Source organism: Meriones unguiculatus, chromosome 1 (genome assembly GCF_030254825.1).
Source record: "Meriones unguiculatus strain TT.TT164.6M chromosome 1, Bangor_MerUng_6.1, whole genome shotgun sequence".
Lineage (NCBI taxonomy): Eukaryota > Metazoa > Chordata > Mammalia > Rodentia > Muridae > Meriones > Meriones unguiculatus.
Window position 1 is genome coordinate 43,662,584 of NC_083349.1, and position 12,351 is coordinate 43,674,934.

General features: G+C 49.0%; 1 protein-coding gene across 5 annotated transcripts in view; it reads left to right on the forward strand.

Annotated features, from left to right (window-relative positions):
- Positions 1-6,518: 6,518 nt before the first annotated feature.
- Vldlr (very low density lipoprotein receptor) overlaps positions 6,519-12,351 on the forward strand; it is a 37,023-nt gene continuing 31,190 nt past the window's right edge. The window contains exons 1-2 of one of the 5 annotated variants that reach the window (XM_021654831.2): positions 6,519-6,617; positions 7,235-7,389. In XM_021654831.2, coding sequence (XP_021510506.1) covers positions 7,308-7,389 — 82 coding nt within the window. In that variant the 5' untranslated portion in view covers positions 6,519-6,617; positions 7,235-7,307. Of the gene's footprint in view, positions 6,618-6,675; positions 7,390-12,351 lie in introns of those variants that run through there. The other 4 variants (XM_021654832.2, XM_021654834.2, XM_021654835.2 and 1 more) reach the window with 4 other exon arrangements.

A 12,351-nucleotide genomic window follows, 5' to 3' on the forward strand; every position in this document is an offset into this window, starting at 1 on the left:
TTACTAAAAGATGGCACCAGAGAACAAGAGAGGACTTTTACTCTCCTCCTCAGGGACTGCTCTGAGACTCCCAACAGGATCCAAGGAGAGCCAGCTCGATGCTATGCTAATTGGTAACTTGTTTTGTTCTCATTTTACTCTTGCCTTGCCTAAAACAAAGATGTTTGATAAATATCTCAAGAACTAAGACTGATCATTAGGGAAAAATAAGCAAAAAGCGATAAAACTTCACAGTTTGCCTCTGTAAAATATGAGTTTACCAAGAGGCATCACTTAGACTTCACCCAGCCATCCCTGAGGCCTCCAAGTGAGGGCTAGGAATCAGATCCTTTGTAGACACTTTACATAAACTCAACATGGGCACTAAACTGTGCTTGTGCTCTGCAAGCTCCTGAAAAGGGATTATTTTCCTATGACTTGGTCCACAGTCTCCTTCCAGGGAGTAATGACATCATGTTTGCAGTGTATTTTGAACCCACAGAGGAGAAAGGCAACACACAAGTCGAAGACATTCTTCTCACAGTATGTAAGACATAGCAACCATGTTTCTGTTGTGCGTGTAGAAATCTGTCTCTCTTGCAATGCCAACTCTATAAGATCATTGCACAAAGAGAGACGGAGCCTGCTAGACCCTTGAGTGCTTTGAACATTCTCTCTACTCTTCCTCCTCCTCCTTTCTCACTATTCCCATCTTTTTTTTCTCTGTCCCTCCCTCTCTCTCTCTCTATTTATGTTTTTGGTTTGTTTTACAGGTCTTGGCAAAAGGGAAAAAGAGAAGGAAAACAAGAAATAGCTCATCTTTCTCACATACTTACTCATTGGAAGGTGCTGATCTGGAATTATTGAGTGACATTTCCCCATCTTTTCATTTGATGTATTTAAACCATAACTTCTGCCCTTAGAATGCAGACTCCTCACACAGATAGCAAAAGAGTATGTTTTGGTTACAAGGAAATATTTTGATGATGTTAGGACAATATGGTGAAAAGAATGAAAAGTAGGTGTCAGAAGAAAGAGGCCCTAAGACTGTTATATAGCCCAGGCTTGCCCAGAACTCATAATCCTGCTTCTGACTCCCAAAAGCTGGCACTATAAGGGTGTGCAACCACACCTAGGTTCTGTTTATGATTTAGCAAAATAAGCACACTGTTATAATGTTTGCTAAATTCATTGTTCCTTTAGTCTCAAAGTCATGATTTGCTTTCTAGAAAACTGATGTGAAAGATCTTTAAAACTTCAATGGAAGCCCCAGCTCCTGCTAAAAGAGCTTCTCTAGTTGTAAGGAAATCCAACTCCTAACTCTTTGATCTGTCTGTCTATTTTTTCCAGACTTCTGACTCTAAGAATGCTTAAGTGGTCTTTCCTTTCTCAGATGGCAAACTCTGTCATGCCTCATAATTGAGTGGGCACTCGATAAATGAATGCTACAGTGCTCTGCAAAATAATACACTTCCTATTGGCAGCAAATCCAAGAGAAACTTCCTTAGAAGAAAGGACTGTCAGTTACCGCTTAACAAGCCTGAGTTGGCTCCCATAGAAAGAGCAAACAGAACAACAGCAACTTGCTCCCCAATAACAGCCACATGGCTGGCTGGTTGCTGCTTCCATTCACCTGGCGTGATGCTGGTCCCACAGAAGGAGCTCAACAAGTCCTCATTAGATTGATTCAGAAAGGCATGAGGCTGGTGATATGTAATCCATCACCTGATAGGTGGACGCCAGCTGGGTTTCTCACAGCCTGGCTGTGCCCAGCTTTTGACCTCCCGTGGTCTTTGGCTCTCTTACAGCTGACAAATTTAGCGGAGTGTGAAACGCCAGGCCAAGAGCAGGAAGCCCAGAGCAAGGACTGGAAGGTTGTTCTGGAACTCTTGTGGAAGATTTGCCTTTGCATGATCCTCATCCTCTCTATGGATGGTGTCACCTTCAAGCTTTATCCCAAGATGTCCCACCTTCAATACTCCAGACCAGAGCTTCAGAATGGACAGGAGTGATTCGGAATTCAAATGTACATCAGACTTAGCTGGGAAGCCTGAAGCTGCTGGTGGGCAAACCCCACTTACAATTACTGCTGTTAAGAAGGACGCTAGGACTGACATTCTCATAAACCAACCAAAAGAGCTAGTGTACAGTATGGATCAAAAACCATTGCCTTCCATTTTGCAAGGTCCAACATGCCTTTGCCTCCCTTTTCACACCACCACAGCAACAATCATCACTATTATTGACGATGAGAACTTTTTTATTGATCACTTGTTATAGGCTAGATGCTGTTATGAGTGATTGCTTGAATTCAATTAATCCTTGTAAGAAGTGGGTAGGCTTGCTAACCCATATCCAGGTTGGAGTTGGGGGGGGGCTGATATAAAAAAGTGTTTAGATAAAAGTTTTCACAGCTCATAATCATCAGAGTTGGGTTTTAAAGCCTCCCTCCCCCAAACCTGATTCCACCCTCCCGTTCCTCTAACCACGGACTATCTCCTACAAGTCCAAACTACCTGCTGTTCCTAAATCAAAGTGGCTTCCAAATCTGAGCCTCTCCTTTTGTCCCCAGATAGGCCACTTGTGGTCAGTATTTGAACTCCAGTAAATATAGTTCTAGAACAATAAAGATGTTTGGACAACGCCCTCCGAAAGAGCTTGGGAGGAGGCACATCTGTCCTTCATGGAGTATTAGCTGTGATGTCACACAAACCCACACACATTACCGAGTAAGGAAACATTAGATAGATCATTTCTGACCATGTGCAAATCTTGTAGAAGTTAAAAATGCAATTATTATGGTGAAGCTGCAGACATTTTATCTCCAAATTGGCTTCCTTTGTGTTGGCACAATGACAAAGGTGGTTCTGGCCATGGTCTACCTCTCACATTAGTTAGAAGTAAACATCTTTCTAACTAAGAAAAGGCCTGGAACTAAGTTCTAGAGACTCCCCATAACTCAAGCAGCTTGGTGGGGAATATCCTTAGAGCTTAAACCTTGAATGGTGCACCCGGGGAATGCAATAGGCTAACTGATTGAGGCACTGACCCAATCATGTCATTGAGGGAGGAAGTGCCCCAGTGAGTCTCAAAGCACATTCCTTGAGCGAGAGCGTCAGTATTCCTGGGGAATAGTTAAAAACCTCAGAATCTTCAGCAGCACCCTGGACCTGCTCAATCCCAAACTCTGAGGGTGGAGCCCGGCATGCTTTTGAGTCTAGCTTTTCTAGTGAGTCTGATAGAAGTTGAGATGAGTGACACATAATTTCTCAAATAAAACACATTGGAGTCACTCTCCAAATATAGTTTCTTTCATACATTTTTATATTTTAAGCAGTTTTTAAAAAGAATTTTATAGATGTAAACACTGAAATATGATAATTTCTGCCTCCCAGATCACTGGAAGAGGGTTATACATACAGATTTTTTTGAGGCTTTTTTATAGTAGGATTTCTGAGGACGAGGCCAGGGAGTCTGTACTGAGGGCAACATCTTCTTTCTGCTCTTTCATGTATCCCATCGTGGCCAGTGTCTCCAGCTTTTCCTTCTCTGGTGTTACCCCACCCTATCTCACACCACTGAAGAGTCATCCTTCGAAGAGAAACTGGATGCCATATCTCTGAGCAAATTCTACCTCAAAGCCTCAATGTGAATCATAGTAAACTCCAAAACTTTAGGGTGACTCGCCAAGTCGCACTAATCCAGGTCTGCCTCTTCAGCCTTGCTCTTCATCATCCTTGGACTCCAATCTTGAGCCAATTTGAACTCTACACCGCCTTGAACACATGGCGCTCTTGTGTCTTCTTCTCCTCAACCCTCTAAACCCTTCTTGTCCTCTTCCCCAGTCAAGTGAATACCAGGCCACACTGCATACAAGCTCTCAGTGGATTAATTCAACCTAGATCGTTGCCTCACTCTGTATCAGTGGTTGGCAAGTCTTTCCCCTAAGAGGACAAACGGTAAATATTTTGGGCTTTGTGAACAATGTGGTCTCTGATATGTGAGTATAGGTATCTAAGCCTTTATAATGTATTTAAAATCCTTCTTATAGGCATGGTAAACGTGTGTGCAGCTACTGGTGAAGTCAATCAGAAACCTGGGCTAACAGCACGGCTTGAATGCTTCCTGTTGCCGGGAGACAATAAGAGAGAGAGACTCACACTAGCAACTAAATACCCCAGTCTGGAAGTGATGCCCTGTAATTTCTGTCTATTAATTAGTCAAAGCTAGTCTTTTAACCCAACCAACAATAAAGGGGCTGAGGCAGGCTGGGACTTGACTGTGTGAAAATGCTGACTCCATCAGCTCAAACGCATCCAACTGAGGAAGCCTTTTCTTATATCACGTCCTGCAACCAACTCAGATGGGTTTTCCCCATGATCCTTTTCATTCATTCATTCAATCAATCATTTATTCATTCTCGTGATGCTTCAGCTGGAATGCATAGCCTTGTGCATGCTAGAAAAGCAGCCCAGCGCTGAGCAACAGCCCCAGCGCCATCTCTGTGCTCTCCATCATCTCAAACAACTTTGGATTACAGTATTGTATGCAAACACTGCTATGATTCTCAATATCTCTCACCCTGATCAGCTCCCACGGCCTCTTCAGATAAGCATTTATCTACAGCAGTTGCTTTGCACAGCACCCCCCTTCCAGCACTGCTCAGTGTGTGTTGTTGGGGCACACAAATTCATGTGGCGGGTTATGGGAGTAAACAGAACCACTGACACAATTGCCTGAAGGCTTCTGGGTCTCTGCTGGTTTGCCCACATTATCTGCTTGTGATCAATTTATTCTTTTTAGGTATTGGTTACTCTCTCTATTAATCATATGCATGTCTCCTTTGTAACTTTTTTTCAGCTAGTAATGGATGCTGAAGAGAGCTGGTCCTTGACGCCACAGAAGATTTTCATTATCATGTGGGTTGTTTTTGTTTTCACTTTACAGGTCTGAAATTGCACAGCCAATTAAAGGCACAGTCATATGACTGAACAAAAAGCCACCAGACTGAGTAGAGAGCCATAACTTGGCTTACCAACAGTTTATTTATGTTGGAAAGAATAATACATATTTGTCAGAGATAAGTCTTATTGTACCATATCACTGTTTCCCTTGTAGTATACATTCCTCTTGCAAGTAAAACATTAAAAACAAACGTGATGTCTCATTAACCCTGAGCCTTTTCATATGGACTTCACCCACATGCCCACCCATTTCATCTGTTGTTAAGCGACCATGAGCTTTTCAAGCCCCAGAGACACTGAAGATGCCAAGGGTCTAAAGTTTGACCATCCCCCTCAGCTTGGCCTGTGAGGTGAACAGCTGTGAGCCCTTGCTGTAAAATGGCATGAATTTCGTTTCCCATGCATTTTTCATCCATCTTCTCCCCATTGATTATACAAAACAGCATTCACATTGCTTTGAAAGATTCCCATCTGCATGTGGGCTTATCGGTCACAATGAGGATAAATTGCAGGGACCAAAGTGTGTCCTGCCTGAGAATTACCCCCCCCCCCGTCTCCTTGGTATAGGAAGTTCCCAAATAAACATCTCTCTTAGTAGCCTGCCAGTGACAACTGCTCAGGAGAACCAAGGCAAGGAGACTGCAATGACAGAAGAAAGCTGGGACTGGGACGGGAAATCTGAAATCTCTCAACTCTTATTCATTCAAGATACAGCAACTTATGAAAGAAGTGTATGCACATTATATTAACGGGTGAAATAGTTCTGTGTACCCCTCAACTCTGCTTAGACCAGAGAAGAGAAGGCATCTCATCCAGGGCAATCTACTCAGGAAAAGGGAAGTACTGTAAGAGCAAATCTTAGGCTCAGGTCCTGTCTGGCAACTCCCCTGTCCCCACACCCGTCTATTCTTTCTGGGAGGGTTTATTTTGCTTCCTTCTTTCCCCTCCACAACACTTATAATTGAACCTTACAAAGTACACCAAGAATAAATCTACCGGGGTCCCGTTCCTCCAACCAGGAAAGGTTAAGCTTTTAATTACAGGCCCTCAAACTATCATTTTATGCAATTAGCAATTAACTATAATCGTTGATGAGAGAATGCAGAGCTGCGCTGGCAATTTCCCTCCTCCCCAGCCCAGACTCGGTTATTTTAGTCTTGTTCTATTACAGAGGACAAGCCACAACCGCGGGAACACTCTTGTTCTCTCTCTCTCTCTCTCTCTCTCTCTCTCTCTCTCTCTCTCTCTCTCTCTCTCTCTCTCTCTCTCTCTCCCTGTCTTAAAGACACACTTAATTTTTAACAAAATGGCATCTGAGCTTGCCATTGAGATGGGACTCCGAACCCCACAGCAGAGCAGCGGAGCTTTTGCACCCCTCCTCTTCATCACTTTCAGGTTGGAAAGAAGAGTGCCCCGAAGATGCTCCCTACCCACCTCACAATACCAGCTCTCCCTAAGGGCTCAGGAGAGGGAGGGAAAGGGCTCCTTGCTGCCCCCCAGACCCCTCAAAGGCCAGCTCCATCATCCCGGAGGCGGAGGCAACAGCAGCAATAGTTGCATCAGCGCTCTTAGCCGCGGCGCCAGAAGGGTACAGTAGGGAGCTAGGGAGCGCACAGCTGCTGCGGCCGCAGGTTCCCTGGATCAGGAAATTAGGACAGGCACCCGGGATTGGAGGTGAGGACGGTGCGTGAGCCAACCAGCGGCCGCCCTGGGTGCCCCCGTGAGCCCCGGGCCGACGCGCGGAGCCCCCGGGCCCCCGGAGCCGTCCGGATGGCGGCGGCTACGGCCCCAGCCACTGCCACTCACGCACGCACGCCGCCACCTGCCCCCGCACCCTCCTCACCGCGCGCGGGAGAGCGGTGCCCGCAGGAGCTGCTGGCCTGAGCTCCCCCGCTGGGGTCCCCGAGCCGCCCGGCCGCACTTCTGCTGCCGCCCGGGTGGGTGCCCCCGGCCGCTCGACTCCGCTGTCCCCGGAGGCGAACGGGCTCCCCGCCCCCTCCTCCCGCGCCGTCCCCTCCCCTCCTCTCTCCCTCCCCTCTTCTGCAACGCCTGCGTTATTTTCTGCCCGCAGGGTCCGCGCGCGCACCGCGGCCGCGGCGGGGGGGGGGGAGGTGACCGGGTGGGTGGGTGGCCGGGCGGGTGGCTGGCTGGCGGGGAGTAGAGCGTGCAAGTTGCAGGGGAAAAGGGGGTGCCCGCTCCTTCCGTGCTCTCCGTGCTCCCGGCTCCTCACTCCTTCCCCCTCCTCCTCGCCTCCTCCCTCCCCGCCCCCACCTCCTTCCTCCTCTCCGAAGGGCTGGTAACTTGTTGTGCGGAGCGAACGGCGACAACGACGGCGGCGGCGGCGGCACCATCCGGGCGGGCAGCATGGGCACGTCCGCGCGCTGGGCGCTGTGGCTGCTGCTCGCGCTGTGCTGGGCGCCCCGGGACGGCGGCGCCACTGCAAGCGGTGAGTGGGGACGCGCCCCTCCGCCCTCGGCCCGGAACAAGCCCGGGCGGCCGCGATCGCTGCGTTTTGGGGGACCCCGGGGCTCCTCTTGCCCACCCCCCCCTCCGAGCAGACGCCTCTCCACGCTCCTCTCCTGCCTCCCCTCCCCACCCGGGTGGCGCCTCTGAGCTGTCAGAGCCGAGGCTACTGGGAGCCGGGCCCGGAGGGACCGTGGGGTTTAGGGTGTCCTAAAGCGTCCCTTGAACTTGTTGTCATCCTTCTGTGTCCCCCCTTCTTTCCCAAACCTCGGCTTTACGTGGTTTTCACCCCCACTGACAAGGGCTAGGGGCTGTGGGCTTGGGAGCCACTGAACAATGGTTCTGCCTCCTCTGCCGGGCGGGCTGTTAAGACCGGGGCAGAGCGTGGGGCCTGGAAGCCCGGGTGCGCCCCTCGGACTTAAGCGGGGCTGAGAGCGCTCGGTGGGTGAAGGTGGGCGTCTCCGGGGACGCCGGGCGCCAGGTGCCGGCCGGCCCGGAGTCCTCGCGCAGCCGTGAGCAGGCGCACGTTCGGTGGGCGGCAGCCTGGAGGCCGAGCCATGACAAGTGCGCAGCCGGCGCACCCGGACTGCGACTCCCCGGGCGCCGGGCGGGCTCTGGGGCTCCGAGTGTGGCTTTCAACCGGACCGTCCTCCGACTGCTTCCCTTCCTTCTCCGGGGATCCCGCCGCTCCTGCGGCGTTCGCCCACCTCTGGGTCTTTGAGATAACTGAACGGGGGAGGGGAGTGGGACCAAGACTTAATCAGGTTACTTTGCCGAGCCTCGTTCCGGGCGACACTTTCCCCCTAGAGAAACTGAGTCCCGGTGCAGCGACTGTCATTAGCCCTTGTTCTACACAATAGGACCGAAGGTTTGCTCCAAGAGCTCAACTGTGACTGTAACCTGGGGAGGCCTGGGGGTGACTACCGTAGAGTCCCCGGGGGTCGGGCTTGTGAGTTTTCAGTCCCCCCTCTTGGGTCGCACAACTTTCCAGAGCAAGACTCCTCCCTAGCAAGGTCCCCCGTCTGATCCTCGGTGGGCCACTGACGAGGTCTTAAGAGGTGACACCAGAGAGCTTGCTTGCCAACCCGCTCTAGGTAATTAGGGCAGAACGCTGTCCCAGCTCTAAACAGTCCGTGGTCCCCATCTCCTGTCGCCGGAGAGCTTAGAAGGCCCGCCTGCGTGCAGTCACGTGTGTCCTGGAGCGCGAGCGAACTTTCAAGTGTGTGGTCGAGCGATCTGTCGAGCTAGGCTGGCTCCCGGAGCCCCTGGGCCTTTGGTTCCGCTGTCCTGAGCGTGAGAAGCTGGGCAGGGCTTTTCTGCCCCGTGCGATTGGCTGCTGGCTGGATTGCGTTAAGGTGGATCACGTGTCTTCGCGGATTTAATTGAGCTGCCCCAGCTGGGTTACCTTTAAGATCAGCCTGGCTCAGAGGGACTGTTCCCTCTGGCGCTTTCTCCTGCCTGCACTCTGGAAGGGGCCCGTGTGTGGTGAGGTTAGAATCCTATGTGTGGCAAGCCCATGAGCCCACAGGAGCCCTGCTTAACAGAAATTTTCAGACGCTGCCATTAATCATTAATGGATGAGTAATGCTAACTTATTAAACCATCTCTCAGAAGAGGGACTTGACTTGCGTTATATTTTTGGTAATATTTCAAAACATGAAGGTACAAAATACGTTATTGACTGTGATACAGGGAGGTGGGAAAAAGAGTCACTTGAACTGCAGGTCCTTTTGTTTTCTTGGGATTTTTAACGTGCTGACTTTAATGTTAGGTGCTGCTTTTTATGGGGTGCTGGGAAAGGACCCAGGCTCCTGCAAAGAGCTGGTCAGCAGTCCGAAGTCGTTCAGATGGGGTCAGGAAAGTGAGGATACCCTCCGTTCCTCCTTTACTGCAAGCGGGATATGATGTTGCTGCAAAATGTGGAAGAGAGAACCCAGCATACACCTAAGCCATCAGAGCTGGGGAAACAGCTTTTTCCGAACTACAGGAAACTTGCAGTTGGTTGAAGCAGGCAGTGACCCTCACTCCAACTGTCCATGCCTTAGGTTAAAAACACCAAGACACGTGGACTGATGTTCTGCCCCTGACCATGTATGCTTAATCTTTCTCTCCAACCCTTCCCTGTGTCCCCTAACACACACACACACACACACACACACACACACACACACACGCGCGCGCGCGCGCGCGCGCATGCACGCACGCACGCGCGCAGGCACTCAGAGGCTGCTCCAAACTACCTGACACCGGGCAGGCAGGTGTGCACAAAGTTTCTGCACGGAACTTTAATGGGGCTAACAAGAGACGTTAACAAATGAGACGTTACAAAAGCTGATGGCAGAAGACATGGGGGCTCTGGGACTGAGAAGTGAGGTGCTGTGCAGTCTTTAAAGCCAGGATTCTGCAAAGGCTCTTCCAACATGACAAAAGACGATTACTTACTACTTTCCTTTCTCTGGGAGTGAGTGTTTTACCAGCAACACCAGTGTACCTGTAGGTAGGAATCTGGACGACCCGGAGCAATTATGCCTGTCCTACCAGAACAAGAGGTGGGAGAGAGGCTAGCAACCCATGTAAAAAAACGAAGGTTTTTCTTTTTAAAGAGAATTACAATCCAGACTCCACAGGCAGTGCATTTCCTAAAGCCCGGAAAAGCTTTCCCCCCAGGTTTATCCTCTTTACCAGACTCTCCAGTGCTGGTCCTGTGTCATTTCAGCTCTTTGCTCTTAATGCTTGAGTCCCCAGAGACCTACAGCATGTATGTAATGGCCAAGTTTACCGCATGTTTATAAAAGCCAAGTTCAGTAGAGCTGGCATGTGTTAAAGACTTCAGGCCAACCAACTGCGTTTGCAAACACTCTGCAATACTTGTAAAGGTGGCTGCTTCTACCTTCTAAACAATTGCACACCTGATCAACATGCCTGCTTTCTAGAAAAATGAATGACCACAGACAGGACTTCACCCCAGTGCTTTCTGTGGAAGAGCTAAACAGCTGCTCTGACCCCCTTCTGTTCTCTGAAAAATGTCAGACCAACAAAATGTGATATCCTACAGTGCAGCCCTAAGGACAGGAGCACAGATAGGGCCCCAGGCATATGGCTTCCGGCTTAGATTCCCAAACCCTGCCGCTTACCACGTAGCATAGAAAGAAAAAACTGTATAGTAAATATTTTCTAGTCCCTCACAGGGTATAAAGTTCTTCCAAGTGGAGGAAACAGGATGGAGATTGGGTAATTCCCATTTCAGCCTCTGCCTCGGACCTGGTTAACTTGACCTTGCTTTGGGAAGTCACTGGCACATGCTCGCCTATGAGACACTGCAGAGCTGAAATGGCCCTGAGATGATGCTTGTCACATATAGACCTGGCTTACAAGAGAGAGTTTTACACAGACTAAGGCAGCTGCCCTACACATAGTAGGTGATAGGGTTCTGCTAACTTGAAGTAATTGCAAGAGATGATCACCCAGACACGGTAGATGGCGTTCAAGAAAAATAGAAGCCCTTCCATGGAGGTTATGAGTGTAATGTACTTACTAAACAGGAGGAATCTAAGACTGTTTTCTTAATAATCTGAGGTAGCTTTTTCTGAGATCTTCAAAGCATAACATAACCCAGTTCTTGGAGAACCTGATTTTGTAAGCAAAAACTAGCTCATTTTTATTCTTTCTATTTGTTTTCAGTATGAATCAGTGTCTCTCTGCTAAGGTTCCAGTGTTGGTTTGCAATCAAGGCCCTGAACATGGTTAATCCCAACTGGTTAGACATGATGGCTGTGGTTTAGCTACGTGAGAAAGAAGGTGGCATTTTAAGCTGGACCACTTTGCCTTCATGTGGACAAAGAACCCTGGGTGTTTTGGGCCTGCTAGTCATATTTAGGCTCTAAATTAGAAATGTAAGACAGAATCCACTACATGTCATGGGAGTATGCACAGAGATTTCCAGAAACACTTCAGTGTTTGTGCAAAGGCTTTTCACTAGCCTTGTGTGGTAGAAATGCCCTGGGGGGGTGGATGTTGAGGGTATGCCTAAGCCAGCACTTAAGAACATTTAGGGTAAGAAACTACAATTTAGAAGGGTCAGAAACCCACTAGGGTGGCCAGTCTTGCCACCAATTTGGTGTATCTGGGTTGGCAATGTGGCCAATAGTCTTTGGGTGTCCAGAAACAGTCTCAGCATGGAGGTGAGGTTGAGGGAATGTGTAGTTCACCAGGACGTAATGATTAACCTTTGAGAGTTCATATGTTTAACATTTCCTACAAAGACTGTTAGTGTATGCGGTTCAAGTCTCTATACCTGCCTCTGATTTTCACTGTTCCTATAATACTTTCTCAAGCTCTAAGTTATTAACTGGCAGGGAAGTTATCAGGAAGGTTATAAATTGAAGCCAGTCTTCTTTGTACATCTGCTCAAAACCGCTTGCTATCATGTCCACACAGAAACCAGAAAGCTGGCCTTTTTGTGCCTTTTTTTTTTTTTTAATAGAAAGTCAAACAAGGAAATTCAAGATCCCAAAAGGGCCGAGCATAGAAGCTGTGAACAGAATAAGCAGAGCTGGTGTTTCTTGATCATGAAAGCCACAGATATCAGCTGAAGGTGTCTTGAGAGTCCCCCCACATGCTGCTTTGATGACAGCTCAAAATGTTTCCCTAAAATCAGCCGCAACTTAGACTTTAACATGCCAAAGCCAGAAGGGATTTTATCTCAGCCAAGGGTCCCGGGAAGGCGGTGACTCAAACAACAGTGGTGGGCTATTGCCAGCATTTCCCCACGAGCAGCAGCACATCAGAAGTAAGACCTGGGTCTGACACAGCAACCTCCTAACCTCGCCAGACCTTCCGTGTGTGTTAGACTCTCTCATGTGTAAATGTGACTGACTCACTAATTATGGCAGACAGATGTGCAACGTGCCTTGTGTTTTAATGATAACTTGCCAGCAGATGAGAT